Source organism: Lepus europaeus, chromosome 18, assembly GCF_033115175.1.
Source record: "Lepus europaeus isolate LE1 chromosome 18, mLepTim1.pri, whole genome shotgun sequence".
Classification (NCBI taxonomy): Eukaryota; Metazoa; Chordata; class Mammalia; order Lagomorpha; family Leporidae; genus Lepus; species Lepus europaeus.
This window is the reverse complement of record NC_084844.1, coordinates 61871255-61899138: the sequence shown is the minus strand read 5'-3', so window position 1 is coordinate 61899138 and position 27884 is coordinate 61871255. Positions and strand designations below refer to the sequence as shown.

Below are 27884 nucleotides of genomic sequence, written 5' to 3'. Positions count from 1 at the left end.
AGGACCGCGGTGGGGCTGTCCGGTGCCTCTTGGTATTCCCAGGGGAGGTAGGTGAGAGGCTCTCCCACAGAGGTTTGCAACCCACGCATGCAAAACAGGAGGTGCACACCTGCTCAGAACTCGCAGAGGTCTGGGGCAACCAGCTCCAGAGCCCTGATTGCCAAAGCCTGGGGAGGGGACGGGGCCACGGAGTCCACACCAGCCCCCTAACCAGCTACACAGTCACACACTCCCACTGCTGTGCGTGTTCTGCCCACGTGCCACGTCCTCGCCGGCACTGTCACACGGGGCATCACACGGTTGTCACCTGGCCTGATCCCAGCCCTTACAAGGCCTCAGGTGACCTCCATGCGCGCTCCAGCAAAGGCCGCGGCTGCAAGTCCATGTGTGGGGGAGGGGGCGGCCGCCGAGGTGCTGCAGCCCCGCCACCCTGGCAGTAAGGAGGGAGCCGGGCTTCCGGTTATTTTTCGGAATAAAATGCAGCTTTATTATAAGGGGAGAGACTACAAGCCGGGAAGGGAGGAGGCCGGAGCGCGCGGGTCCTCCGACGACAGGGAGGGGAGGGGTGGGGAGGGGCGGACGTCTGGCCATCGAATCTCCAACCACAGCACGAGCATCGGAACTGGTCTCTTCCGGCTTGTCTTCAGAGCAAGAGCACACGCAACGGGCACTGGAACTGGCAGGGGCACATCAATGTCACACGACGCGAAGCACACGCGGCAAGCAGGGGAGGGGGCGCCTTCCCGTGAAGCACCGCGGCGGGGTGCGGGGTGCGAGGCCGGCATCGCAGAAACGCAGGTCGCGGTCACGAGGGGTGCGGGTGTGGGGCTGAGCTGCACCCCAGGCGTCTGGGAGGACGTGTGGGTGCGGGGTGTGGGGTGGGGCCGGCATCTCAGAGACGCAGGGGCGGTACAGGTGCCGTAGGGTGTAGGGTACGGGGCGGGCTGCACCCCAGGTGTCTGCAGGACGTGCAGGGTGTGAGGCGAGGGCGGGGCATTACCGGGAAATGGAACACCATTTTCCTGAACAGAAAGCAGCACTGGGGAGCTGGAAGCAGGCAGAGTCGCCGACTCAGGACATCAGCGTCATGTCCCCAGGGGACACATGGAACTTGGAATGCAGTGCCCACAGGCAGGAGGCAGGAGTGCAGGGCAGGGCGCCACCTGGCTCCTGGCACCAGTGTCTTGGGCGTGGCTGACACTCGTCGGGGACAGGAGGAGCTGCTGCGTGGGGCCCAGGGGACTCGCCACAGAGGCCCAGGCCGGCACACAGGCCCGGCCACGCCTGCGCCTGGACACCCAGCAGGCCAGGGTGCCCCGTGGTGCGCAAGCCTTCCAGAAGGGTTTCCCAGCTCAGAGTCCCGAAGCCACTTCCCCTGCTCCAAGCTGTGCCCGACTCAGCACCGGGTCACCCCAGCCCCCTGAAAACGCTTCGGCTCTTAACCCTACTAAGCACATGGGCGCAACAGGACAGTGCAGGCAAGCTGTCAAGTCGCAGGCCGTGGGGATGCCGCAGGCCCTGACTGTGCCCACCTGGGGGGCAAAGGTGGTAGTGGGGGGGGGGTTTCCCACCGCCACTCTCCTGCAGTCTCTCAGCCAACAAAACAGTTTCCCCAGCTTAAAATATTTTAATTTGAACTTCCTTGATCCATGAGGATGACATGTTCATTCTGAGTCCCTAAATACAGAATCCCAGGGAACACGCCTCCCTGGCTGCTTCTACAGGCAAGCCCGGCCCTGGAGCCACTTCATTCCCGGCCCACACACGAAGCAGGTACCCCTCGCGCACCGCCCACGGCCCCTGCAGGCCACTCCAGCTGCAGCCCCAGCATCCCCGCGCCGGCAGTGAGGGAGAGGAGTTGGGAGAGCGGACCAGGAAGGGGAGGAGGAGGAAAGGGGCCGCTAAGACCGCCCAGAGACCTTCTGCTTGCCCCCCTCCCCATTCAGACCCCAGAGAGAACATGGGCAGCGGCAACCTGGCTCCCTCCGCTGTGCCCGCCCCTGGAACGGAAGCACCAAGTAGAAAGCAAGCTCCACCCACGCACAGTCGGCAGAAACCCCAGGAGGCGGCCACCATCAGGGGAGAGGAGGGAGGGTCAGAAAGCCTACTTCTAGAAACCCGAGATGGCTCCGGCCGGTGCGTCCTCATGCAGTGTGGTTCCGGGCCCCGGCACAGCAGCCGCCCTGGCCCTGCCTGCCCACAGCTGCCATGGACGCCCCTGGGCGTGGGCATGGGCGCGGACGCAGGCTGGGCAGCCACCAAGGGAGGCACCCGCGAGACGCCCCAGGGGCAGGGCCCTCCAGCCAGCGCTGCAGCCTCTGTGCAGTCCCTGCGGGGGCCCAGCCTGGGCAGAGGGGCCCGCGGGCCGGAACGCTGTCAGGGAGGCCGGGGTCGTCGGTGAGGTCGCCAACTCGTCACCTTCGTCCTGGCTGGCCGGCCGCGGACGAGGCTACTCGTACTCCAGGAACTGTTTGTGGTAGAAGAGCAGGTACCTGGGGGAAACAGAGACGTGGGGGCTCGGGGAAGGCCGACACCTGCCCGGCCCCTGCAGGCAGCTGCCCGCCGCCCACCCCCGGGGCTGCATGGCTTTGGTTTTCCTCTCCACAAGGAAGCGAGAACCTCGCCGGCCTGCGCACGCGACAGCTGGCACCACCAAGTCCAGCCCCACCTCCCTGGCGCCTGGAACTCTGCTCCAGGCAGCTGGGTCTGCTGCAGCCCTGGACCGGGTGGGTAGGAGCTGCCGCGTGCCGTTCCGTGCGCTAGGGGGCGCCCGTGGCCAGGGAGGTGCCCGCTGCAGAGCAAGCTCTCAGCAGTCCTTGGAAGGTGTCCCCCCCCCCCCCCCGATGCGGTTTTGGCACAAGGGGAGGTGGCGCTGCCCGCCAAGGGCCTCCCTCCCTCTCTCCCTCCAGAGCCAGGCCCGGGCCGCACCCTTCACTGTCCAGCACATCCTTGATGCTGGCCTTGGTGATGATGGCGTCATCGCACTTGAACCACTGGTCTTTGTGCTGGCGGATGAAGCTGGTGTAGTGGCCGCTCTCCAGGGTGCCTTGGTGGTTCACGACCGCAAACAAGGAGTACCTGAGGGGGGGGGACAGCGGCTGACTCCATGGGGTCCCCATCAGGAAGCAGACACCCGTGCCAGGCGGGCCCCTGAGGACCCGACGCCAACCCCCCCAGCAGCGGGCAGGGCTCGCAGCACAGAGCCGTGGGAGGGGGCCCTGCCCCTGGCTCCCCGCCCCCGGGGCTGCCCACGACTCACTTGTTGTCATTGTTGAGGCTGTCTGTGGGCTGCTGGTACTGCCCGTTCATCCTGCTCTCCTTGCTGCCACGACAGGAGCCGAACTCAGCAGGGGTGGTAAAGCAAGTGCCCGAAGACACGCAGGGGGCTGTGTGCGTCCAGGGCCACCCCGCCACGTGCTGCAGGGGGACACACTCCCCCTACCCCCGCCCCGTGATGGCTATGGCAGCAGGTGCAGGCTGTGTACGGGGCACAGGCCTGGCCACGCCTCCTGGCACTTCCACTGCAGCCTCTCCCGAGGATGGAGCGCAGCTGGGACAGATGTGAGGCCTCCACAGCTGACGCGGCTGCTTCCACAAAAAATATCACACAGCGGCTGGCACTGTGCACCGGCATCCCGCATGATCACCGGCTTGTGACCCAGCTGCTCCACTGCCCATCCAGCTGCCGGCTAACAGCCTGGGAAAGCAGCGGAAGATGGCCCGAGCGCTTGGGTCCCTGCCACCCCACACGGGAGACCTGGATAGAGATCCTGGCTCCAGCCTGGTCCAGCCAAGCCTGTTATGGGCACTGGGGGAGTGAACCAGCAGGTGGGAGATCTCTCTGCCCAACCACTGCAGCCCCCATGCCCCTCATAAATAAAACTTTAAAAAGGAAAGAACTGTTTCAGGAAGGTAAAGGCTCGTGTCGCCTCCGCCCCCCCAGTCTGCACCCCCAGCCGCTCGTGGCGGAAGAGACGCCGCCCACCTGGAGGCCATGAAGGGAGTCATGTCCAGCTCCAGGGGAAAGGACACGTACGTGGTGATCTTGCGTCTCAGCTTGGCCGAGTGCTCGAAGCGCTGCAGACAGGGGCGGGGAGGGAGGGTGAGAGGGAGCTCCCCACTCTGTCTTACGAATCGCCTTCTGCTCGCATCTGGAGCTGAGTTGAAGTAGCACCTTGACAGTAGGGACTCCATTTTGGAGAACCTGAGACTCCATTCTGGGAAGGTGCCCCCCCACACCGTGAGACTCTGGTCTGACACTATGATCTAAAACAGTTGAACAATAGCAGTCCACTACATCACACTTGGCAGAGCACAGAAACCCCCTACCATGATCACTCAAGCTTGGAAGTGAGTAGGCTACACCTGGGTTAACAATAAAAATGTAATTTGTCTAAGTCCTACATATGATTAAAACCAATACCTGGATTAATGTCAAGATTATAATTGAAATCGTTAAGATTGCAATTGGTATTGTCAAGATTATAATTGATACTAGTTTTGCATAGGTTTTAGGTCAGCTTGACCCCGGTAACCATGTATTCCCCCCGATCCTAGCAACCATGTATTCCCCTCCCGATTTTGTGGTTTTTGCCTTTATAAACCCTGTTGCTTTGGGCTTCAGGGTCTAGAGTTCTTCAGGGCATGAGCCCACTCTCCACCGCCGGCAAATAAAGGACCATCAAATTTTATCAATGTGTGGAGCTCCTTTGTTCATACTCGCTCAGGTACAACAGAGTCACCAGCACAAAGTGAACCCCACACAGGCCTCAATTATGAGGTTCAAGTCAGGTCCTAAAAAGGCTGGGCCTTCTGGGGGGGGGGCGGTGTACAGGAGGTCTCCCTCCTCCCAACCCTGCCACCCCAGCAACCTGCGGCAGCAAACCAACGCAGGAGATCGATCAGGCAGTGAGCCAGGAGGGTCCTGTATTTAAAAGCACCCTCGGGTGCTGGAGCTGTGGCAGAGCAAGTAAAGCCACCGCCTGCGACATGAGCAAACCACAGAGACACTGGTTTGAGTCCTGGCTGCTCCACTTCCGATCCAGCTCCCTGCTAATGTGTCTGAGAAAGCAGTGGAGGATGGCCCAAGTGCTTGGGCTCCTGCACCTACGTGGGAGACCCAGGGGAAGCTCCTGGCTTCGGTCTGGCCCAGCCCTGGCTGTCGTGGCCATTTGGGGAGTGAACCAGTGGATGGGCGAGTCTCTGTCATTCTGCCTCTTAAAGAAGCGGCAGGCAGCCTGCAGAGCCCCTGGCTGTTTGCAGAACGGGCTCAGGAAGGCCTCAGCACAACACTGCGATGCTAAGCCTCTGTGTTTATGAACGAACAACAAAATGTGGGCAGGGGAACTGCAGGACCTGGGTGGAAGAAAACCTCCCAACTGCCGCCCAGGGAGCAGCTCACTCCCCTCCCACCGTGCACTGGGGTCATAGCGTGCCCCGTGAGCTGTGCCGGGGACCCGGGGACCGCAGGCGGTTTCGACCGGCCGCCCAGCAGACCGACCTTGAGATGAAAACAAGCCACGATGGGCAATTTCTTCATGGTGAGCTGCTTGGTGGACTCCTGGTAGCTATGGCAACCACTGCACTTGATCTTGGCGCTGCTCCCCAGGTGCTCCGGTCTGGTGAACCTGCCGGGTGTTGAGAGAGCCGAGAGTGCGGTCAGAGATGGCCGTGCTGGACCCTGGCCCGTAGACTCTTGTCCCCTGTGTGCCCACAGTCACATGTGCACGTGTTTGGAATTCCACAGTGAGCGACACAAGTTCTTCCTCCTTCATCTTTTCTCCCCTGGTGCTTCTAAAAATATTCACCTTCAATGTTCTGGCTGCAGCAAAGGGCCAGGGAATAGGTAACGGGCCTTTAACTGCAATACGACCCAGCAGATGAGACTGTCCCGGAGAAATCAAAATGCAATGTGCACACAAAAACCATACACAATTCTACGGCAGCTTTGTTTGCAACAGCCCGAACCAGGTGAAGAGTCTGTGATGTCAGAAAGGCTGCGTCGGGGCTGGCGCCGAGGTGCAGCAGGCTGAGCTGCCGCCTGCGATGCCAGCTTCCCATATGGGAGCCGGTTCGAGTCCTGGCTGCTCCACTTATAGATCCAGCTCCCTGCTAATGGCCCGGGAAAGCAGAGGAAGATGGCCCAAGTGCTTGGGTGCCTGCACCCATGTGGGAGACCTGGATGGAGTTCCTGGCTCCAGCCTGGGCCGTTGCAGCTCCTCGACTTCTGATCCAGCTCCTGCTGATGCACACCCTGGGAGGCAGCAGACGGTGACGACTCAAGCCACTCGGGCCCCTGCCACCCACATGGGAGACCTGAGTTGACTTCCAGCTCCTGGCTCTGGCCAGGCGTTCCGGGAGTGAAATAGCAGATGGTAGTTCTCCCTGTCCCTCTGTGTCTGTTGGTCTTTCAGGTGCAGTTAAAATAAACACACACACACATACATACACAAGCTGTGTGAGAAACTCAGGGAGGGGCTGGTGTGGCACAGCAGGCTAAACCGCTGCCCCCAGTGCCAGCATCCTGCGTGGGCCCTGGTTTGAGTCCTGGCTGCTCCACTTCCGATGCAGCTCCCTGCTAATGCCCCTGGAAAGGTAGCCCAAGACGGCCAGATTGCTTGGGCCCCTGCCACCCATGTGTGAGTCCGAGGATGGAATTCCAGGCTCCTGGTTTCAGTCTGGCCCTGCCCTGGCAGTTAGTGGTCATTTGGGGAACAAACCAGAAGGAAGATCTGTTTGTCTCTGTAAAACTCTGCCTTTCAAATAAATAAATTAAAAAACAAAACAAAACAAAACAAAACCAACCACAGTGAGCGTTTCTGGCACGTGTGGGAACTACGTGCCAGGCCTCAGCAGAACTTCACCAAGAGCCGCTCTGCTTTGTGCACAGCGGAGGAGGGGGTGCAACCCACCCCCACCCCAACTCAGGGTCTGCGCCAGCCCAACCGTGAAGGGCGACTGCCCCCTTTCATGACGTAAGTGACTCAGTGAGGACTCCGGCAAAGTGCTCTGCTTAAGTCAAAGCTGTGGAGGGCCCACTGCAGGTCATTAACTTGAGAAGCAAGGCTGACACCACGTTCAACAGCGCGCGCACACACACAGGCACACCCATACACACACGCAGCTTTGTTCCTGCTGACAAGGGCAGCGAGGTAACCAGAGGCTGAGCAGCTCTCGTACGCAGCCCGTCCGCTCTGGCAGTGACCGCGGACCGCTGCAGGGAAGGGGGAACAAAGGGAGGCCTCCTGGGGCCTCCACAGGGCCGAGCAGCTGCACCCTAAACGCCAGCACCTGCCTCAACGGACCACCTCGTAAACGGCTGAATCAGAAAACGGCTGCAGGTGCCCAGGCGAGAGGGGCCAGCCCCTCAGCTCACAGCCGGGCACTGCCCGTCACCCACAGAGGGCCAGGAAGCTTCGAGATCTGCTCTCTTTCTCATTTACCCGGGACTGGAGGTGGAGAACCGCTCGGGAGCCAGGCAAAGCTCGGGAGGCAGACACAGCCACTCATCTCGCAAAAGACAACCTAGGAGCGCCTGCTGGGTACCAAGTGCAGCGAAGGCTCCACCTGTCCTCAGGGCGCTGTCCCTGCCCGGGGCCTGGTCCTGGATGCTGGGCTTTTCCTGGCTCAGCCACTGCTTGTGCTGGCCTGGCTGCAGGTCTGTGTGCGTCCCCTGAGGGTGGAGGTGTGGGCCTGGCTGTGGGTCTGTGTGCGTCCCCTGAGGGGTTGGAGGCGTGGGCCCCAGGGTGGCACCATCGGGAGGGGCAGAACCTTTAGGAGGTGGGGACTGCTGCAAGGTGCCTATTGGTGGCACTGGAAGGGGTCACAGGACCACGGTAAGCTCTCCCAGCCGCGGCCCCGCCCTGTGGGTGTGCACCCCGGCCCCCCGCTGCTGTGCTGCTGTGATCCTGACCTGCTCCCTAGAAGGTCCTCGCCAGAGGTCAGAGGCGGGTGAGAGCTTTTTTTTTTTTTTTTTTTTTTTAAAGTCAATTACGCAGTGGCCAAGTATCTCATTACAGCAATGGAAAATGGAGTCCTACAAGGGCACTTTAAAAAGGTAGCAAGGGGCCAGCGCCGTGGCTCACTTAGCTAATCCTCTGCCGGCACTCCGGGTTCTAGTCCCGGTCGGGGCGCCGGATTCTGTCCCGGTTGCCCCTCTTCCAGGCCAGCTCTCTGCTGTGGCCCAGGAAGGCAGTGGAGGATGGCCCAAGTACTTGGGCCCTGCACCCACATGGGAGACCAGGAGAAGCACCTGGCTCCTGGCTTCGGATCGGCACGGTGTGCCGGCCACAGCAACCAGCTATGGCAGCCACATAGGGGGTGAACCAACAGAATGAAGACCTTTCTCTCTCTTCTTCTCTCACTAACTCTGCCTGTCAAAAAAAAAAAAAAAAAAAAAAAAAGGTAGCAAGGGTAGGGGCTGGCGCTGTGGTGCAGCGGGTTAACACCCTGGCCTGAAGCACCAGCATCCCATATGGGCGCCGGTTCCAGTCCTGGCTGGCTCCTCTTCCAAATCCAGCTCTCTGCTGTGGCCTGGGAAAGCAGTAGAAGATGGCCCAAGTCCTTGGGCCCCTGCACCCATGTGGGAGACCTGGAAGAAGCTCCTGGCTCTTTGACTTTGGATCAGTGCAACTCCGGCTGCTGCGGTCAATTGGGGAGTGAACCATCGGATAGAGGACCTCTCTCTCTCTCTCTGCCTCTCCTCTCTCTGTGTAACTCTGATTTTCAAATAAATAAATAAATCTTTTCAAAAGAATTTAAAAAAAAAATAAAAAGGTAGCAAGGGGCTGGTACTGTGGCGTGGCAGGTAAAGCTGCCCTGCAGTGCCGGCGTCCCATATGGGTACTGAGTCGAGTCCCGGCTGCTCCACTTCCCATCCAGCTTCCTGCTATGGCCTGGGAAAGCAGCAGAAGATGGCCCAAGTGCTTGGGCCCCTGCACCTGCATGAGAGACCCGGAGGAAACTCCTGGCTCCTGGCTTCGGTTCGGTGCAGCTTCGGCCATTGTGGCCATTTGGGGAGTGAACCAGCGGATGGAAGCCCTCTCTTTCTGCCTCTCAAATAAATAAATCTTAAAAAAAAGTAAAGAAAAGAAGTAAAAAAATGGTTTGTTCAGTGCGAACGCATAGTTGTTTCACAGCACACGCCTCCTCTGAAATTTCCCAAGACCCCCTGGCACTGGCCGGCACTGTCCCCGTGCCAGGGCCAGGCCTCTTACCTGCGCAAGCAGTCGGTGAGCGTGGTGGTGCCAGACACGTGGCTCTCGCCGTTCACCACGCTGCCCTCGCTGCCGGGGCTCAGGGGCCAGAAGGGAGTGGAGCAGCCGGGCAGGTCTAAGCTGATGTCCCAGAAGGGGTCTATGGTGGTGGAGACGCCACTGGAGCAGAGGGAGGTGCAGGTGCACTGAGGACCAACGCCTCTGCGCCCCCAACAATGCCCGGCCCCAACGCACCCCCCACCCCCAACGCGCACCCTGCCCCCGTCGCCCACCCCACCCTCAACGTGCCCCGTCTGAGGCCCTCCCAGGCCAGGACAGAGCAGCAGCGCTCACGCCAGACAAGCCTGGGGCTCCAAGCCCCTACCAGGGATCCGAGTCATGCCTGGGAGGCAAAGGTTGCTGAGAAAACAACAGTCTCCCAAGCCAGCAGATCATGGCCAGCACCTAGGGGTTTTCTGAAAGTGCACATTCCAGGCTCTTGGTCCAGAGCCTCAGCATCCACGCTGCTACCTGGAAACTGCCTGCAAACTGCCACTGCCCCTCTCGTGGACAGCAGAGACCCAAGGCACACTTCAGGCTGAGAAGGCAGCGGCCGGGCCTGCAGCCCCTGCAGGGGGGCAGCGGGTGCTGCATCAAACACAGCCAGCACCTGCCCAGAGACCTTACAGTAGAAATAGGCTGGAAATTTACTAGAGAGATATTAAACCCGGAGATTCCCCCTGGCGAAGGGACTGGGTAGCTCACGGTCAGCGGGCGGGTACAAGCTGCTCAGAGCCAAGGCCCAGCACTGTCTCTGCTACTCACAAAAATACCCTGTACCCGTGCCTGCACCTGCGCCAGGGCAGCACCTGCTCCGCCCTACACAATGGCAGACACTGAAACGACTTCAAGGGCTCGGGGCCAGGACGCCTCCAGTGTGCGCCGAGGGTGACCGCGGGACTCTACAACGTAACCAAGCAGAGGATTCTTTCCTGAGCCTGCAGCCTGGGGCTGTGAACAGACACAGAGGGGAACCCGTGACCCTGCAAAACCTGCGCGCTCGGGGGCCAGGGGACGAGCCTGCGTCCAGGATGCAGCCGTGCCCGGCACCGAGGGTGTAGGGAGCACGCCGCCGGCCAACCGGCACGACCTCCCACCCACCTTCGGCACCCGCCGAGCTGTCTCGTCTCAGTGACTGACAGGCCCGCCTGTGTAAGTAAAGCACCTGTCCCTCGCCTGCAGGCTGCTGCAGGCGCTCCTGTGAGTGCCCGAAAAAACCAGGCGCCGCCCTTGCCACAGAGGCCGCGCGGGTGGGGGCGGGCGGCCGGGACACAGAGGCCGCGTGGGGGCCAGGACACAGAGGCCGCGCAGGGGCTGGGACACAGAGGCCAAGCGGGTGGGGGCAGGCGGCCGGGACACAGAGGCTGCGTGGGGGCCAGGACACAGAGGCCGAGCGGGCGGCCGGGACACAGAGGCCGCGGGTGGGGGCGGCGGCCGGGACACTCACTGGCAGACCTGGCAGGTGACGTCCGACTGCAGCCCTCCGGTGAAGATCTGGTCGATGATGCAGTTGCAGTGGTTCGGGTTGTTGGCCTTCTTGCCGTTATCGTCACCTGGGGACAGAGCACGGCGCTGGGGCTTAGCGGCCGCACCCTCCAAGGTGGCAGGCTCCCCGGGCCCCGAGGGACATGCGAGCCCACAAGGAAGGGCTGCCCGGAGCGTGGGCAGACAGCCCGGGCAGAGCGGCCGTCACGCCTGGGCAGGAAACACCACCCCACACCCCCACCCCCTGCCTCAGCGTTTTTCAGCAGGAATCAGAGTGCCAAGAAAGCAGAAGCCAAAGCCACAGCAGCTGACGGAGGGTCCGCTTATCTAAGAGTGGGTGTTCCTGAGCCACAGGGCATCATGGTGCAGGGACCAAAGGCGTGGGAACAGCCATCCCTGAGCCGGACAAGGAGCTCTGGGTGCAGGCAGCCGACAACGCTTGATCTTTGCAAGCATGGCAACTTGGACAAAAACCAGCTCCTCTCAGAACTTGCTGTAGTGGCCCGGAAGCTGCAGGAGCCCACAGCGAGCAGCTTCCCCCACAAGGTGAGTCCCCGAGACCTCCTCGGTTACAGCCCCGCCCCCCACCCATGTGGGGACCCTCCAGACGGGGACTTCCACGGGGAGAAGGGCGGGCAGAGGCCCAGTGTGGCTCCAGTGGCTCAGCCATACTCCCCCACCCCTGCCAGAAGGTGTCCGTATGGAAACCTCCCCTCATGAGGGCGCCCCACCTGGAGGCCACGCAGTGGAAGAAGCAGAGTTTCAAGAGCCCCCGGCTGGGATCAAGAAGAACCGGCCACGGGGCCAGGGAGGGCTGGGGCGGCACAGACTGTGGATGGGATGAAGGGCTTGGGGGATACTGCTTGCAACAGGTCATGGGGGTCAGAGGCCAGCATCGAGACAGCTGGGGAGTAATTGCGGACTGTGACTTACTGGCAAACATCACAACTGTGCCTGGTGCAGCAGGAATCAGGCGGGGCTGCCCCCACCTCCTCCCCCGCTGCACCCTCACTGCTCCCCCCTGCTCCTCCCCTCCCCCTCCCCGCCGCGCCCCGGGCACCACACCCACCTTTGCAGTGCCGGTGCAGGACGTCCAGGGCGGCAATGAGGAACTCGTGCGCGTCCTGCTGCTCGTAGCCAGCCAGGTGCCGCGCGTGCGTCCACACCAGGTGCAGCAGCTTGTACGGGATGTGTGGGGACCGGTGCCCCGAGTAAAACTGCTCAGAGAGAAGAGGGGACGCTTGTGGGGCCACCGGGAGTGGCCCGGGGCTCGTCTGACCAGAGGTAATCCAGCTGCATGTGCTTGGCCCGCTAGTCCCAAAGGAACTTGTTGGCCCAGGACACACGCACCCACCCCCTGGTGCACTAGGCATGCGGACGGTTTACCGACGCAGTGGCACAGTGTGGGCGTGGGGAGAGAGGGGCCGAAGCCCTCAGTCGGCTGGGGTTTGTGCCCAGGACACCACAGAGGCCGAAGACAGCTCCACAGGACGCATGTGCCCAGCCTCAGCTGCCGGGGAGGAGAATTCACCGCGCGGTCGGGATGCTGCTACTCGTTCTGGAAGTGCTGGGGCTGACTGGGAACTTCTCTGAGCGCCGACACGCAACGTCGCCACCGCTGCACTGGCCATTGGACAAACACCCACGCCGAATGCCGGGGCAGAAACACACACGAGAAAGGCCACGCCTCTCTACGAACACGGCGGAGGGCCTCTGCTCCAGCGACGGAGAGGGGTCCTCCAGGCACGGCCACCTGAGCTCACGCAGGGGGAGCCACCGAGACCTCACACCCTGGGGGCGACGGAGCGACAGACAAGTCCACCACCACAGCCCACGATTCCAAAAGTCCCCTTTTGTAAACAGAGCAAGCGCAGGTGGCTCTAGCACCAGGTGAGCTCGCCCTCACCCCGGGGGACATCCTCTTTCTAAATCAGAATCCGACAGCGCTCACCAACTGGGAACAAAGCGCACAGCTGGAGCCACAGCTCCAACCAGAGCTGGGACTTACTCCTCACCCTCCCCACAGGCAAGGCTGGCCAGAGGCTCCTCAGCCAGGCCAGAGGCAGCTAAGAAAAATGCTCGGCTTTACCCACTACGCCACAGCGCCGGCCCCGTTTGCTGTCTTGAGTGTGGTAGGAGTTACACAACCACCCATTTGTCCAAATTCATGATCTCTGCGTTGAAAGGCAAACTGTGCTGACATCCACTATACTGTGATAGACTTGAGTTCAACAAACTTGAGTTCAACAAACAACCAGACAGGGGCCAGTGCTGTGGCACAGTGGGTTAACTGCCACCTGAGGCACCAGCATGCTATATGGGCACCGGTTCGAGTCCCGGCTGCTCCACTTCCGATCCAGCTCCCTGCTAACGCGCCCAGGAAAGTGCCCAAGTTCATGGAGAGGCCAGCACTGTGGCACAGCAGGTTAAGCCACTGCCTGTGAGGCTGGCATCCCTTATGAGCACTGGTTCCTGGCTCCTGGCTTCAGCCTGGCTGAGCCCTGCCTGTTGCAGCCATTTGGGGAGTAAACCAGAGGATGGAAGATGTAACTACCTTTCAACTAAATAAATAAAATCTTAAAAAAAAAAACAAAAAACAAGGCCGTTGCCGTGGCTTAACAGGCTAATCCTCTGCCTTGTGGCGTCGGCACACCGGGTTCTAGTCCAGGTTGGGGCGCTGGATTCCATCCCGGTTGCCCCTCTTCCAGGCCAGCTCTCTGCTATGGCCCGGGAAGGCAGTGGAGGACGGCCCAAGTCCCTGGGCCCTGCACCCACATGGGAGACCAGGAGAAGCACCTGGCTCCTGGCTTCGGATCAGCACGATGTGCCAGCCGCAGCGGCCATTGGAGGGTGAACCAACAGCAAAAAGGAAGACCTTTCTCTCACTATCCACTCTGCCTGTCAAAACAAACAAACAAACAAAAAGTTAGAGGCAGACAGTTCCTATCTGCTGGTTCATTTCAATGGCCAGGTTTGGGTCAGGCTGAGACCAGGAGTCGGGAACTCCATCCCGGTCTCCCACGTGAGTGGCAGGGCCCACCCCTCTGAGCCATTACCTGCCACCTCCCAGAAAGCACATTAGCAGGACACTGGGAGATGCAGCTGGGACTGGCACCCAGGCCTTGCAATACGGGATTCGGGCGCCCCAAACAGCAGCTTAACCACTGCATGGGCTTCACGAGACTCCCACTGGCAACGGCGGCACTTGTGTTAAGAAGCACCAGCACAGCAGCTCTGGCAGAACCAGCAACACGGGCCAGCGTCATGGCGTAGCAGGTCAAGCCGCCCGCCTGCAGCGCTAGCATCTCATGTGGCCGCCAGTTTGAGTCCCGGCTGCTCCACTTCCGATCCAATCCCTGCTCATGCGCCTGGAAAAGCAGCAGAGGATGGACCAAATCCCCTGCCACTCATGGGGGAGATGTGGAGGAAGCTCCTGGCTCCTGCCTTCGGGCCTGGCCCAGCTTGGCTATTGTGGTCACTTGGGGAGTGAATCAGATCTCTCTCTCCCTAACTCTGCCTTTCAAATAAAATTAAAAACAAAACAAAACAAAACAAAACAAAAAAAACCAACTAGTGCCACCACAACCTCAGCTGATTTCCAGCTGTGTCCTGCTCTCTACCTGTCAGTCTGCTCACAGCTCCAGGCCCAGCAGTCATGGGCTTAGTGCAGGTGTGTGGCAAGGGGACAGAGCAGCCCAGAGGCCAGCCAGACTGCTCCAGAAGGGGTCTGGCAGGAGGTGACCTCGGCTTTGCAGGCCGGATGCTCTGTCCAACCCTGGATGGGTGTGCATGCCCCCAACGGTCCTGGACTCCTCTAGGAATCTGCTGGGCAGGTACCAGCCGGGTGACCTGGGCTCTGAGAACCCCACCAAAGCATGTCTGGAGCCGTGCGGCTCCAACCTTCGGTGAGGCACCCCCAAGTGCAGCAGCCAGCAGATCTGCGGAGCCTGCCGGGCAGGGCAGAGGCTCCGAGGCAGCCCCTGCAGGAAGACGGCCGTGCCTCCCTGGGACACGGGACGGCCGACAAGGGGGAAGGGTGAGAGCCAGCGTCCCTGCCAGGCCCTCACAAGCCGCCCCCTGCCCACTGCTTCTCCCTTGGAAACTAACTGCACGCCGTGCACAAGGGCGCTGCCCGCGGCTCAGAGGGGCGCCTGCCAGCGGCACTCACCTCCTGGAAGAGCGAGGACATCTCGCAGACCAGGCAGGAGCTGGGGCTCTGCATCTCGCAGCGGTGCCTGTCGGAAAGGAAGAAGTCGCGCAGCAGCGGCGTGTGGGTCAGGGCCTGCACGATGCAGTTCATGAAGCAGGTGTTGCCCAGGTTGATCAGCCCCCGCAGACCTGCACAGAGGCCACACGGGGGTCACTGCCCGTGCGCGGCTCCGCCCACCCACAATGGAGGGGCGGGGCTGCAGCAGGACTGCCCATCCACGGCAGAGGGGGCGGAGCTGAGGCTGCACCCGCCCACAGGAGTCCCCACCTTTCTTCACCCACCCATTCAGGAAGCAAGAGAGCAATGGCGGCGGCAGTCAGGCTTCTCCGCTTCTCCAGGCACTGCACTGAGGGCCGCCCGGCCGCCCTGCCGCCCCACATCGGGGCAGAATTCCTCAAACCCCTCTTCCGTAGGAACAGGACGAGGGGGCCCGCGCCCACCTATGGTGCAGTTGGACGTGATCTTTCTTCGCTTCGGGTTGTGCTTCAGCAGCTCCAGCTCCCGTTTGGTCGGCTCCCAGGTGGAAAACTTCTCCCCGACCCCTGGAGGAGGCAGACGGAGCCAGGGCTCGAACACACACACACTCAGGAGCTCACCGGCGGGGGCAGGTGCCTGGCCCATGTCGGAGCCCCGTCTCTGCTTCCCACCCAGCTCCCGGGGCGGTGGGCGACGGCCCAAGTCCTCGGAGGCCTGCATGGAGTTCCAGGCTCCAGGTCGGCCTGGACCGGCCCCGGCCCCTGGCTGTTGTGGGAATGCGGGCAGGAACTAGCTCTTCCTCTCTGCCTTTCAAATAAAAATAAACTAACTTAAAAATTAAAAACACAAGAGGTGGGGGCCTCTGGACAGTCACGGAGGGGACGGCAGCAGGACACCTGTCAGGTGAGCACGCGTGTGCTCCCAGTGACGTGGCTGGAGCTCAGCACAGCCTGCCCCACGCTGTCTGCACCCAGAGCCTCCAGAAGCGTCAACCCTGCTGTCAGAGGGACACCTGTGACCTGGACGGGCCCCTGTGCCGGGCCAGGCCGCCCAGACTGCAAGCAGGTGCTCCTCGCAGGCGCGTGCCAAGAACAGGCACAGAACTGCCACTTCTGTGGCCGGGCAGCTGGGGCTTTTCAGCCGACTGTCTAAGCGTTCTGAACAAAACCAGTAACTGACCCGCACTCACTGAGGACGTCACAGGGTTTCTGAGAGGGAAAGGACAGAGCTACGCGCCCAGGAGACAGCTCTCCAGGACAGCCCTGGACAGGAAGCAGCCATCACCACAGTCTCCCTCGGTGAGCAGTGGGTGGGTGGGGGTCCCCGGCTTGCCCTCATTTCTCTCTACAAGAGCTCTGCCCTTGCCAGGCACGAGGGGACCCTGGGGCGCGCGGCATCCTCGGGGCAGGGCAGCCCAGGCGACAGCAAACCTTGCATCTTCCAGGCTTTCCGCTGCTCCTCCTTGGCAATGACCTCCATGTCCTTGTCGTAGATGTAGTCCTGGCACAGGAAGCAGTAGATGCCGCCATACATGAGGTCGATGGCTAGGAGAGAGCGGCGAGGGGGTTCAGTACGGCCATCCGTGCCACTTCCCCATCCTCGGGACCAGACACCTATCCCCAGGCATCTGAGGGGCTGTGCTTTGTGTGCAAGCTCCTGCAAGGGCGGAGGAAGCTGGGCGGGGAAGAGACCTTCGCTCTGTCCCTAACGCACGGTTACCATGGTTATGGCTACTTGGGCTGCTGGAAGCTCTTTGCTACTCTCCGAGGTATGATCCTTTCTAGTCTCGTAACCTCGACTTCCTGCAACAGGACTGATGCCTGGGCTCTTAATTATTCCAGAGACAGGGAAGATCCAGGCCTCTGAGCACCTGGAAGACAGGCACTCTCTCAACTTAACAATCCAAAAAAATAAAGGGGGAAGGGGAATTGGGCCCCTCCAGGCAGTATCAGATGTGGGGGGCGGGGTGTGGGGGTCCATGCAGCAGGCGGAAGAGCCGCTTCAGAACACCTGCTGTCCCTCTAGCCCCGTCAGCCTCTCCTGACAAACAGGTTTCCTTTTAAAAATCGGCTTCACTTTACTACACGGCTCCAGCTGTTAACAGCCCATATCACTGACGGGCCTTTAAAAGCAGCTAAGCATTGCCATTTAAACTCTACGAAGAGCAGCCCAAGGATCCCAGGGCTTCCCATCACCCCCTTGAGCCACTGACAAAGTCCAGCAAATGCCTGTGGCTGCCCTGAGCTAGCCAGGCGTCCTGTGCACGGCCCCCGGCAGGCGGACAGCGAAGAGAAACCGCGCTGGAGACAAGCCTGCGGCTCAGGTGAGGGTTCTTCAGGGAAGCACAGCCAGCAGCGAGAGGCGCCCCCGTGTACAGCGGACAGTCAGAGCTCCAGCTCTGGAAGGCACAGAATCCTTCTCTTTCCATTTTACTGGAAAAGACAAGTATGTGCAATGGCCGGGGCCAGACCTAAACGGAGAGCTGGGAACCCAATCCAGGTCCATCCTGGACAGCAGGGACCAACTCCTTGAGCCACCTCTACCTGTCTCTCTGGGGGCATGTGAGAGGAAGCTGGGATTGGAAGCAGAGCCGGGACTTGAACCCAGGCGCCTGACACGGGATGCAGGTGTCCCAAGCTGCACCTTATCCGTAAGCCCAAACACCTGTCCCAATGAGCTCTCGGGGAACTGGCGGACGTCCCCTCGGCGGCCGTGGGAGAGGAGCAAAGAACCGACTTCTGCTCGTGAGGATGGAACCAGAAGGAAAAAAAGCTAGAAAATTGGTAAATATGTGGAGTTTGAACACAAGTGCTCACCAGTGAGTCAAAGAAGTCAGAGGGAAGAAAATACCTTGAGACAAATGAAAATGAGGGGCTGCTGTGGTGCAGTAGGTACAGCTGCCACCTGCGATGCCAGCATCCCATATGGGCGCCTAGTTGGGTCCCGGCTGCTCCACTTCCCATCCAGCTCCCTGCTGATGGCCTGGGATAGCAGCAAAAGATGGCCCAAGTGCTTGGGTCCATGCACCCACATGGGAGACCCAGAGGAAGCTCCTGGTTCCTGGCCCAGTCCTAGCCATTGTGGCCATTCAGAGAGTGAACCAGCAGATGGAAGATCTCCCTCTCTCTGTAACTCTGCCTTTCAGATAAATAAAAGCATAAATCTTTAAAAAAAAAAAAAAAAAAAGTCAACTACCTCCAAAGCTTGCGGAGGGAAGGAAATAACCATCAGAGTGGAAACACGTGACACAGAGCAGAGAAAACCAACTGGGAAAAACCGCCAGAGCCAAGAGGTTTCAGAGGACCAACAGCGCTGGCGTTTAGCTGGGCGGACGGGGAGACGCAGACCACTAGAATTAGCAATGAGACCTTTACCAAAACAACAAGGCCTGTGCGAGGACACCCCGAGCGGCTGCACACCAGGAGCCTGCACGAGAAAGACCCCTGAAACCCACAGCCGCCCCACTGAGACACAGGGGGACTCGGTCAGCGTCGGGACCCAGAGCCATGTGGCTGCACCCACGACTCCTGACCGCCAAGAGCAGTCAGCACCAGCCCTCCCTGAGCTCTTCCCAGCCAGGCACTGCCTACCCCAGCCTGTGAGGACAGAGCCAGAGAAAGACACCACAGGAAGCCCACAGCTAACGCCCCCGCCCCCCACAAACACAGAGCCAGCAGTCCCCAAAACACCAGCAACGGAGTCAGCAGCACCTTCAAGCACCCTAAGGCCCAGCAGGATTCATTCCTGGAACACAGGAAAACCAATCAACCAGCAGGATGATGGGGCACAGGAAAACCAGTCAACCCAGCAGGATGATAGGACAGAGGAAAACCAGTCAACCCAGCAGGATGATGGGACAGAGGAAAACCAGTCAACCCAGCAGGATGATGGGACAGAGGAAAACCAGTCAACCCAGCAGGATGACGGGACACAGAAACACGTGGGCACCAGTCTGGGTCCCGGCTGCTCCACTTCCAGTCCAGCTCCCTGCTAATGGCCTGGAAAAGCAGTGGAAGATGGCCCAGGTGTTTGGGCCCCTGCACCCATGTAGGGGACCTGGAGGAGGCTCCTGGCTTCCGCCTGGCCAGGCCCTGGTGGTTTTGGCCATCTGGGGAGTGAACCAGTGGATGGAGGGTCTCTCCCTTTCTCTCTCCTCTCTGTGGCTCTGCCTTTCAAATAAATAAAATAAATTTTTAAAAATACCAAAAACAACCAATACACAATCGGGGCCAGCGTGGTGGCATAGCAGGTAAAGCCACTGCCTGCAAAACTGGCATCCCACCCACATAGGCGCTGGTCTGTGTCCAGCTGCTCCACTTCCAATCCAGCTCCCTGGGGGAAAGCAGCAGCAGATGTGTCTGGGCCCGTCACCCACATTTGAGGCCTGGATGAAGCTCCTGGCTCCAGTCTGGCCCAGCACCCACCGTTACGGCCATCTGGGGAGTGAACCAGCAGGTGGAAGATCTCTCTTTCCCTCTCTGCAACTCTAACTTTCAAAAACATAATTAAATCTACACTGAGCTTGCTCTTCCTCACAGAAAGATCAGTAAGGGAAAATTACCGAAATAGATTTCAGATTATCTACTTCATCCTATAAAGTGGTTCTGAAGTGAAAGGGAAAATTGTTCCTCAAAAAAAATATAAGAGGGGACGAGGATGACCCCAACGAAGGAGCGCGGAACACAAGGGGCAGGCACTGTCGTGTTCCCGAGTGTGCACGCATCATAACAGACAAGCAACCATGATCCCAACCGATACCTACACACACACCCATACCTACACACACACAACTATACCTACACACACATACCTATGCCTAACACACACCCATACCTACACACACACCCCTACACCTACACACACACACCTATACCTAACACACATCTATACCTACACACACACTGCTATACCTACGCACACCATACCTACACACACATCTGTACCTACACATACACCCATACCTACACATACCCCTATACCTACACACACCTCTACACCTATGCACACCTATACCTACACACACCTATACCTACATACCCCTATACTACACACACCCCTACACCTATACCTACACACACATCTATACCTATACACACCCTTGTACACATACACACCCCTACACCTATACCCACTTTCACACCCCTGTACACACACACCTATGCCTACATACCCCTACATCTATACACTCACACATACTTTCACACATCCCTATGCACCCCTAAAGACACATCCCCTATATCTACACACACCTACATATCCCTACACACACTTATACCCCCATAAACCCTTATCACAACCCTATACCTACACACACACATCCCTACACCTACACACACCCTTGAACGCACTCATACACCTATACCTATACTTTCACACATCCCTACACACCCGTAGACATGCCCCCAGACCTACACACATGCCCCTACACCCATACATCCCTACATACACTCTTAAACCTACATGTACCCCTGTACACACACACACCTAAACATACCCTTGTACACACCCACACCTATACACACACACCTACAAACACATCCTTACACCTACATCTACCCCTGTATATACACATACCTACACATCCCTACACCTACCCAGCCACACACAGCCCTACACACACATTTTTACACATACACACACACCTACCCCTACCCCTACCGCACACTCACACCCCTACACACATACACACACTCTTTAAGAGGCTCAGGAACTCTATCATAGCAGAGAGCTGCTCCTGCTTCCCATTTCAGGCTTCTGCTTTTTTTTTTAATTTTTAAAGATTTATTTATTTATTTATTTGAAAGGCAATTAGAGAGAGAGAGAGAAATCTTCCATCCACTGGTTCACTCCCCACATGGCTGCAGCAGCTGGGGCAGGGTCAGGCTGAATCCAGGAGCCAGGAGCTTCCTCCGGGTCTCCTACATGGGAGCAGGGGTCCAAGCACCTGGGCCATCTTCTGCTTTTCTAGGTGCACTAGCAGCAGGGAGTTGGATCTGAAGTGGAGCAGCCAGGACTGGAACCGGCGCCCATGAGGGACGCTGGCCACAGCTTCTGCTTTCTTAAAGCAAACTTCAAAGGCACCGCCGACCAACAGGGCTGTCAAAGTGAGCACACAGCGCACACCTCCACGGTGGTTTCTGTACACAGCTGTGGCGGCAGTGAGAAGCTGCAGATAACGCTAAGTCCCAATCCACAGCCCACCTGCTGTGGCCGTTCCACCACACCAAGTGGCAGCCCAGGCCCGAGAGTGGATTGGACTGCCGGGACTCAGACGAGACAGGAAACAGCCACACAGGGTGGAAACCACAGGACGCCATCACTGCCCCAGGGTGCCTCCCCCGTAATTACTCAACCTAAGAGGTTGGCACTGGCAGCTGGCACTGGCACATAGCGGGTGGAGCATCTGCTTGTGATGCTGGCATCCAGTTTGAGTTCCAGCAGCTCCGCTTCCGATCCAGCTCCCTGCTAATGCAGCTGGGAAAACAGTGGACGACGGCCCAGGTGCTTGGGCTCCTGCACCCACATGGGAGACCCAGATGGAGCTCCTGGCTCCTGGCTCCTGCCTGGCCCAACCCTGGCTATTGCAGCCATGTGGGGAATGAACCAGCGGATGGAAGATCTCTCCTCCCCACCCCCCTGTTGCTCAGCCTTGTAAATAAATAAAATTTTTGTAAATAAATTTAAAAGTCAGAGTTACACAGAGAGAGAAGGAGAGGCAGAAACAGAGAGAGAAAGAGAGTGAGGTCTTCCATCTGCTGGTTCACTTCCCAATTGGCTGCAACAGCCAGAGCTATGCTGATCCAAAGTCAGGAGCCAGGAACTTCTTGCAGATCTCCTGTGCAGATGCAGGGTCCCAAGCACTTGGGCCATCCTCTGCTGCTTTCCCAGGCCACAGCAGAGAGCTGGACTGGAAGAGGAGCAACCGGGACAGAATCTGGCGACCCAACTGGGACTAGAACCCGGGGTACCAGCGCCGCAGGTGGAGGATTAGCCTAGTGAGCTGCGGCGCTGGCCCCTGGTTGGAATTTTTAAGTATGTGAGATAGATTTGGGCCAGCGGGTTAAGCTGCAATGTGGATGCATCTCATGTTTCAGGGCCTGGTTCGAGTCCCAACTGCTCCACTTCCAAGGCAGCTCCCTGCTAATGTACCTGAGAAAGCAGTGGAAGATGGCCCAAATGCTTGGGCTCCTGCACCCGCATGGGAGACCCAGGAGGAGTTCCTGGCTCCTGGCTTCGACTTGGCTCAACTCTGGCTGTTGTGGTCATTTGGGGAGGGAGCCCATGATGGAAGACACCCCACTCCCCTTGTTCTCTCTCAGGCTGGGAATCTTGACAGGCCAGCCGGCTGGACGCCTGCTCCTGCACGAGTCCTGTGGGGTCAGAGGCGGGGTGCGGGGCGGGAAGCGTGAACTGCAAAGCCAGCCCCGCGGCGGGAGGCGCTCACCCAGGTTGTGCCGCTTGGACTTGGCGTGCTCGTGGATGTGCTTCTTGGTGAAGCAGCCGAAGAAGACGCAGTAGAGGCAGGAGTGCAGCCTGTTCAGGTGGACGCCGCAGACGTGACAGACACAGGACTTGGCCTGCAATGCAGAGAAAGAGAACTAGCAAGCGACCGACAGGGGACACCCAGCCAAGCCCCAAGCCATTGGGCTGTGTCCAGTGCCCGTCCCTGGCCCCCGAGAGCTCACGGGGTGCCTCTGGCCTGCGGTCACCCCCTGCAGCACAGCGGCTCATGCCAGGGTGCTCTGGACGTGCTGGGATAATCCAGGCTGCAGAAAGGGAGACAGGCACGGGACAGCCGCCTTCCATGCTCAGACCCCAAGGACAAGGCAGGCTCAGCACCACAGGGTGAGGACGCCGGGCAGGACATCGCCAGGCGACTCTCAGAACAATGACCTACTTATACTCAATAAAAACCCCGAGTCCACGCTGACAGCAGTTCCAAGTATGCGCACACACACACACAGAAGTCTCTCTAATAAATATAGTAGGAATGACAACTATTCAGACATTCATTTTACAGAAAGATTTATGGGCGAGCGCTGTGACGTAGCGGGTAAAGCACTGGTTCAAGTCCCGGTTGCTCCACATCTGATCCAGCTCCCTGCTAATGGCCTGGGAAGGCAGTGGAAGATGGCCCGAGTGCTTGGGCCCTGCACCCATGTGGGAGACTTGGCAGAAGCTCCTGGTTTCTGGTTTCATCCTGGCCCACCCCCAGCCCCTGAGGCCATTTGGGGGATAAACCAGCAAATGGAAGAGTTTTTCTCTGCTTTTCAAATAAATAAAAAATAAGTCTTTAGGAAAAAAAAAGATTCATTTATTTGGAAGAGTGACAAACACAGTAAGAGATATCTTCCATCAGCTGGTTCATTCTCCAAATAGCCGCCAGGAGCCTGGAACTCCATCCAGGTCTCTTACGTGGGTGGAAGGGGTCTAAACACATGGGTCACCAGCTGCTGCTTTCCCAGGCACCTTAGCAGGGAGCTGGACCAGAAGAGCACCTGGGGCTCAAACCAGCGCTGAGACAGAACATTGGTGCCGCAAGCTGCAGCTTAACCCGCCACGCCGCAACGCTGCCTCAAAACCTTCTTAGTCTTCCCAGAAACAACTGATTCAGGCACAGATCACCAATGGATGCGAGTCACTGGGTTTACATAGTGGATCGTTCCTGACAGTCAAAGCACTGAAGCAGCCCACATACCCACCAAGGGATGAACACGTTGAAGCATCGCACAACCGAGTGTCGTCTCAGCACAAAGGGGGACAAGGGGGCGGGCGTCTGGTGCAGCTCGGACACTGCCTGCGATGCCTGCGTTCCCTCCCCAGTGCTCCTGGACTTCAGTCCTGGCTACTGTGCTTCCGATCCAGCCTCCAGCCAAAGCACACGCTGGAGAGCAGCAATCAACAGCTCAGGGACTAGGTCCCTGCCACTCACGTGGGAAACCTGGGCTGATTTCCTGGATCCTGGCTGCAGTCTGGCCCAGCGGCACCATGGCATAGTAGGTTAAGCCTCTTCCTGCAGTGCCAGCATCCCACATGGGTGCCACTTCAAGTGGCTGCTTTACTTCCGATCCAGCTCCCTACTAATGTGCAGCAGAGGATGGCCCAAGTCCTTGGGCCCCTGCACCTACGTGGGAGACCCAGAAGAAGCTCCTGGCTTCAACCTAATCCAGCTCCAGCTCCAGCCATTGCTGCCATTTGGATAGTGAACCAGCGGATGGAAGACCTCTCCCTCCCTCCCTAACTCTACCTTTCAAATTAACAAATACATCTCTAAAAAGAAAAAAAAGATTAAAAATAGACTACACGGCAGATGGCACTGTTGTATTAAACTGAGCCTCGAGCGTGGGGCATGAGCTGTGGTTCCGTGGAAGTGTCCTCGGGGCAAATGCAGCCCACTGTCAGCTGGCTCTGGAGAAAGGCACGTGGCTCACAGACCAGGGGGCAAAATCTAAAACCCGCCAAATCTAGGTGAGGGTGGAGGACACTGATTTCAACACTGCTTCTTTTCAAAACCACTGTGAAACAGAATAGGGGCTGGCACTGTGGGACAATCGGCTAAAGCCTCTACCTGTGGTGCCAGCATCCTACACGGGTGCTGGTTCAAGTCCTGGCTGCTCCACTTCCAAACCAGCTCTCTCTGTGGCCTGGGAAAGCAGTGGAAGATGCCCAAGTCCTTGGGCCCCTGCACCTACGTGGGAGACTAAGAGGAAGCTCCTGGCTCCGGATCGCAGCTCTGGCTTCCACGGCCATTAAGGGAGTGAACCAGCAAATGGAAGATCTCTCTCTCTGCCTCTTCCTCTGTTACTGTCTCTCGAAATAAATATTTTTTTTAAAAAAAGAAAAGAAACAGAATAAACGCTCCACAGCCCCACAATTCCACTCCTAGGTTTCAAGACACTGAAAACAGAGGGGGTAATGTGTCGTGGTGCAGTGGGTTAAGCCACCTGTGCCAGCTCCAATCCTGGCTGCTCCACTCCCAATACAGCTCCCTGCTAACGCACCTAGGAAGGCAGTGGGCCCCTGCACCCACATGGGAGACCTGGATGGAGTTCCAGGCTCCCAGCTTCAGCCTGGGCCAGCCCAGGCATTGCCTATATTTGGGGAGTGAACCAGTCAATGGAAGAGCCGCATCCTAGGAGGAGGCCGGTGCAACCGAGGTGCGGAATGTTGAGGTTTCGTTTTCCTTAAGCACCGCACAGCACAGTTTTCTGCGTTTGTTTGCCATGGCAGCTGACCTCCCTCTGGGAAGCAGAGTTGCTAACCTTGAACACCACGAGATCCCTGGGACTGGCCATGTAGCACTGACACCTGGGCCCACGGTGTCTACACAAAGGCAGAACTTGTGAACACTGCCCTGTCTGGGAACAACTAACTGTGTCATGAAGTCAGGGCCCCGACTGCCACCACAGGGGTCCTTGAGAGATCAGGCCCAGATGGAAGACCCCAGGAGGGTGGCGGCAGGGCCTGCAGGTGGTCTGCAAGTCTTCCAGCTCCCGGAAAAGGCCAGGATCAGTGACTGGCATTGTCACGTGGCAGGCTAAGCCCCTGTCTGGGACACACACGTTGCATATCTGAGTGCCAGTTCAAGTGCTGGCTGCTCCGAGCTGGGAGATGCCTGGCCTCAGAGCTGCACAGAATACACCCTGTGGTCACTTGTCACGGCAGCCACAGGGACACCAACACATGATGCACCTTAGCCATGGTTCTCACTGCAAACTACCGACGTCCTAAGTCAGAAGGCAAACCCCCGAGACGCAGGGGCAGGGATCCGAGCGGAGAGAATCCTCAGTGCTGAAATGGACCCCACAGAGGGGCCCAGGTCTCACACAGCAGACAGCTTCCTGGCCAGCAGCTTCTGCCATGGGAGAGGCCTCGTGGGCAGTGGGAAGCCTGGTCCTTTGTTGGTCTTGCTCTAACAGCCTCCCATCAAGGCCGTGGCAACGTGCCCGGGTCTACAGGGCAAAACGCTTCTCCACACCCCCAGGCACGTTCCTGCAAGTGACCGCTCGCTCCTGCAGCCCCTGCCATGACTTCTATATTAACCACAATCTTCTCGCACAGACATTGTGGGTTAAGCCGCCGCCTGTGACACCAGCATCCCATATGGGTTCGAGTCCCAGCTGCTTCACTTCCGATCCAGCTCTCTTCTGTGGTCTGGAAAAGCAGTGGAAGATGGCCTAAGTCCTTGGGCCCCTGCACCCATGCGGGAGACCCGAAAGAAGCTTCTGACTTCGGCCTGCCCCGGCCCAGGCCATTGTGGGGTTCTTGGACAGAGAGACAAGGAGGCTCATAGCAGGAAGTGAAGTAGACAGGCATAGAGGCTAAAACTGATTAGGTTTGTGAGCTGGAAGACCACGCCTTCGCCACGCTCCTGTGTGACATCACGCCCTACCTGACCATACCTGAGCGCACACTTGCCCACTAGACCATGTAACCACTCCCCTGTGAGAGATATGTAAAAGGGAGGTGCGTCCCAAAAGGCTCTCTGCCTCTGCTTGGCTGCCGGTGGTAAGCGGTGGACAGCAGCTCAAGGCGCTTGCTGCACATGGTTTTTGGCCTGCTCTCTGCTTGGTATGGACTCTACCCCAATTTCCAGATGGTCCCTTCTCCTTAGACTGAACCAAAGCCTTCACTCGCCCATGCATCTTTCACACTAAATAAAAGCTTAAAATGTACCATGCCGCCTCGTTTATCTGTGCCGATATTCAGAATTCTTCTCTAAATATTAGGCAAGAACCCACTTGGGCTTATTAGTATTGGGGATTTATTAATAAGCATATGGTGATATTGTATGGTACCCCAAATTTTGATAACGTGTGGCACTCCACGTGGGACTTCTGGGGAACTTTAAGTGGCCCCATTCCGATATGTTTTTAAGGGGTCAAATTTCAGTATCAGAAGCACTGTTTATGTCTGTTGACAAGGGCCCAGTGAATAACATTCAAAGACTGAACCCCAAACAAAGCGGGGCACTGCCTTACATACAATCTTAGCTTCTCTGTCTCCCTTACATGGTTACAGACGCTCCCATTGGGTATTTAAGGATACAGGGTTGCTATAGGTTGTTATAAGGTTATGCATGTGCACAAAGGTACTGATTATGCCATATTGTTCTTTTTCTGTGTTGTCCTTGGAGGGCCCTTAAAAAAAAATAAGTTAAGATTTACTTTTTTGAAAAGCAGAGCTAGAGAGAGAGAGAGAAAGAGAGAGAGAGAATCTTCCCTCTGCTTGTTCACTCCCCAAATGGCTGCAAAGGATGGGGCTGGGCCAGACCAAAGCCAGGAGCTTCTTCTGGGTCTCCCACGTGGGTGCAGGGGCCCAAGCACTTGGGCCATCATCTGTTGCTTTCCCAGGCACATTAGCAGGGAGATATACTGAAGTGGGGCAGCTGGGTCTCACACCAATGCTCACAGGGGATGCAGGCACTGCAGGTGGTGGCTTTAATCGCTGCATCATAGCACCAGACCTCTAACTTTCCTTTTGAAAGCCCCTACCCTCAACTCTGCCTTTCAAATTTTTTTTAAAAAGTAATAAATGTTTATATCAGGGGCTGGCACTGTGGCACAGGGGGTTAACACCCTGGCCTGAAGCGCCGGCATCCCATATGGACACCGGTTCGAGACCCGGCTGCTCTACTTCCTGTCCAGCTCTCTGCTATAGCCTGGGAAAGCAGTGGAAGATAGCCCAAGTCCTTGGGCCCCTGCACCCATGTGGGAGACTGGGAAGAGGCTCCTGGCTCCTGGCTTCAGATCGGCACAGCTCTGGCTGTTGCGGCTATCTGGGGAGTGAACCATTGGATGGAAGATCTCTCTCTCTCCCTCTCTGCCTAACTCTTCCGAAAGCAGTGGAAGATGGCCCAAGTCCTTGGGCCCCTGAGCCCACGTGGGAGACCCGGAAGAAGCTCCTGCCTCCTGGCTTCGGATCGGCCACTGTTCCAGCAGTTGTGGCCAACTGGGGAG

At 58.3% G+C, this 27884-nt stretch overlaps 1 protein-coding gene across 1 annotated transcript in view; it reads right to left on the bottom strand.

Annotated features, from left to right (window-relative positions):
* Nucleotides 1–471: 471 nt before the first annotated feature.
* The window catches only part of USP22 (ubiquitin specific peptidase 22), a 38502-nt gene continuing 11089 nt past the window's right edge, over nucleotides 472–27884 (bottom strand). The window contains exons 2-13 of the mRNA XM_062216633.1: nucleotides 22370–22502; nucleotides 16356–16469; nucleotides 15390–15491; nucleotides 14908–15077; nucleotides 11809–11956; nucleotides 10702–10807; nucleotides 9216–9374; nucleotides 5501–5627; nucleotides 3986–4077; nucleotides 3260–3322; nucleotides 2929–3078; nucleotides 472–2492 (exon numbers count right to left, since the gene is read on the bottom strand). Coding sequence (XP_062072617.1) covers nucleotides 2450–2492; nucleotides 2929–3078; nucleotides 3260–3322; nucleotides 3986–4077; nucleotides 5501–5627; nucleotides 9216–9374; nucleotides 10702–10807; nucleotides 11809–11956; nucleotides 14908–15077; nucleotides 15390–15491; nucleotides 16356–16469; nucleotides 22370–22502 — 1407 coding nt within the window. The 3' untranslated portion in view covers nucleotides 472–2449. The remainder of the gene's footprint in view (nucleotides 2493–2928; nucleotides 3079–3259; nucleotides 3323–3985; nucleotides 4078–5500; nucleotides 5628–9215; nucleotides 9375–10701; nucleotides 10808–11808; nucleotides 11957–14907; nucleotides 15078–15389; nucleotides 15492–16355; nucleotides 16470–22369; nucleotides 22503–27884) is intronic.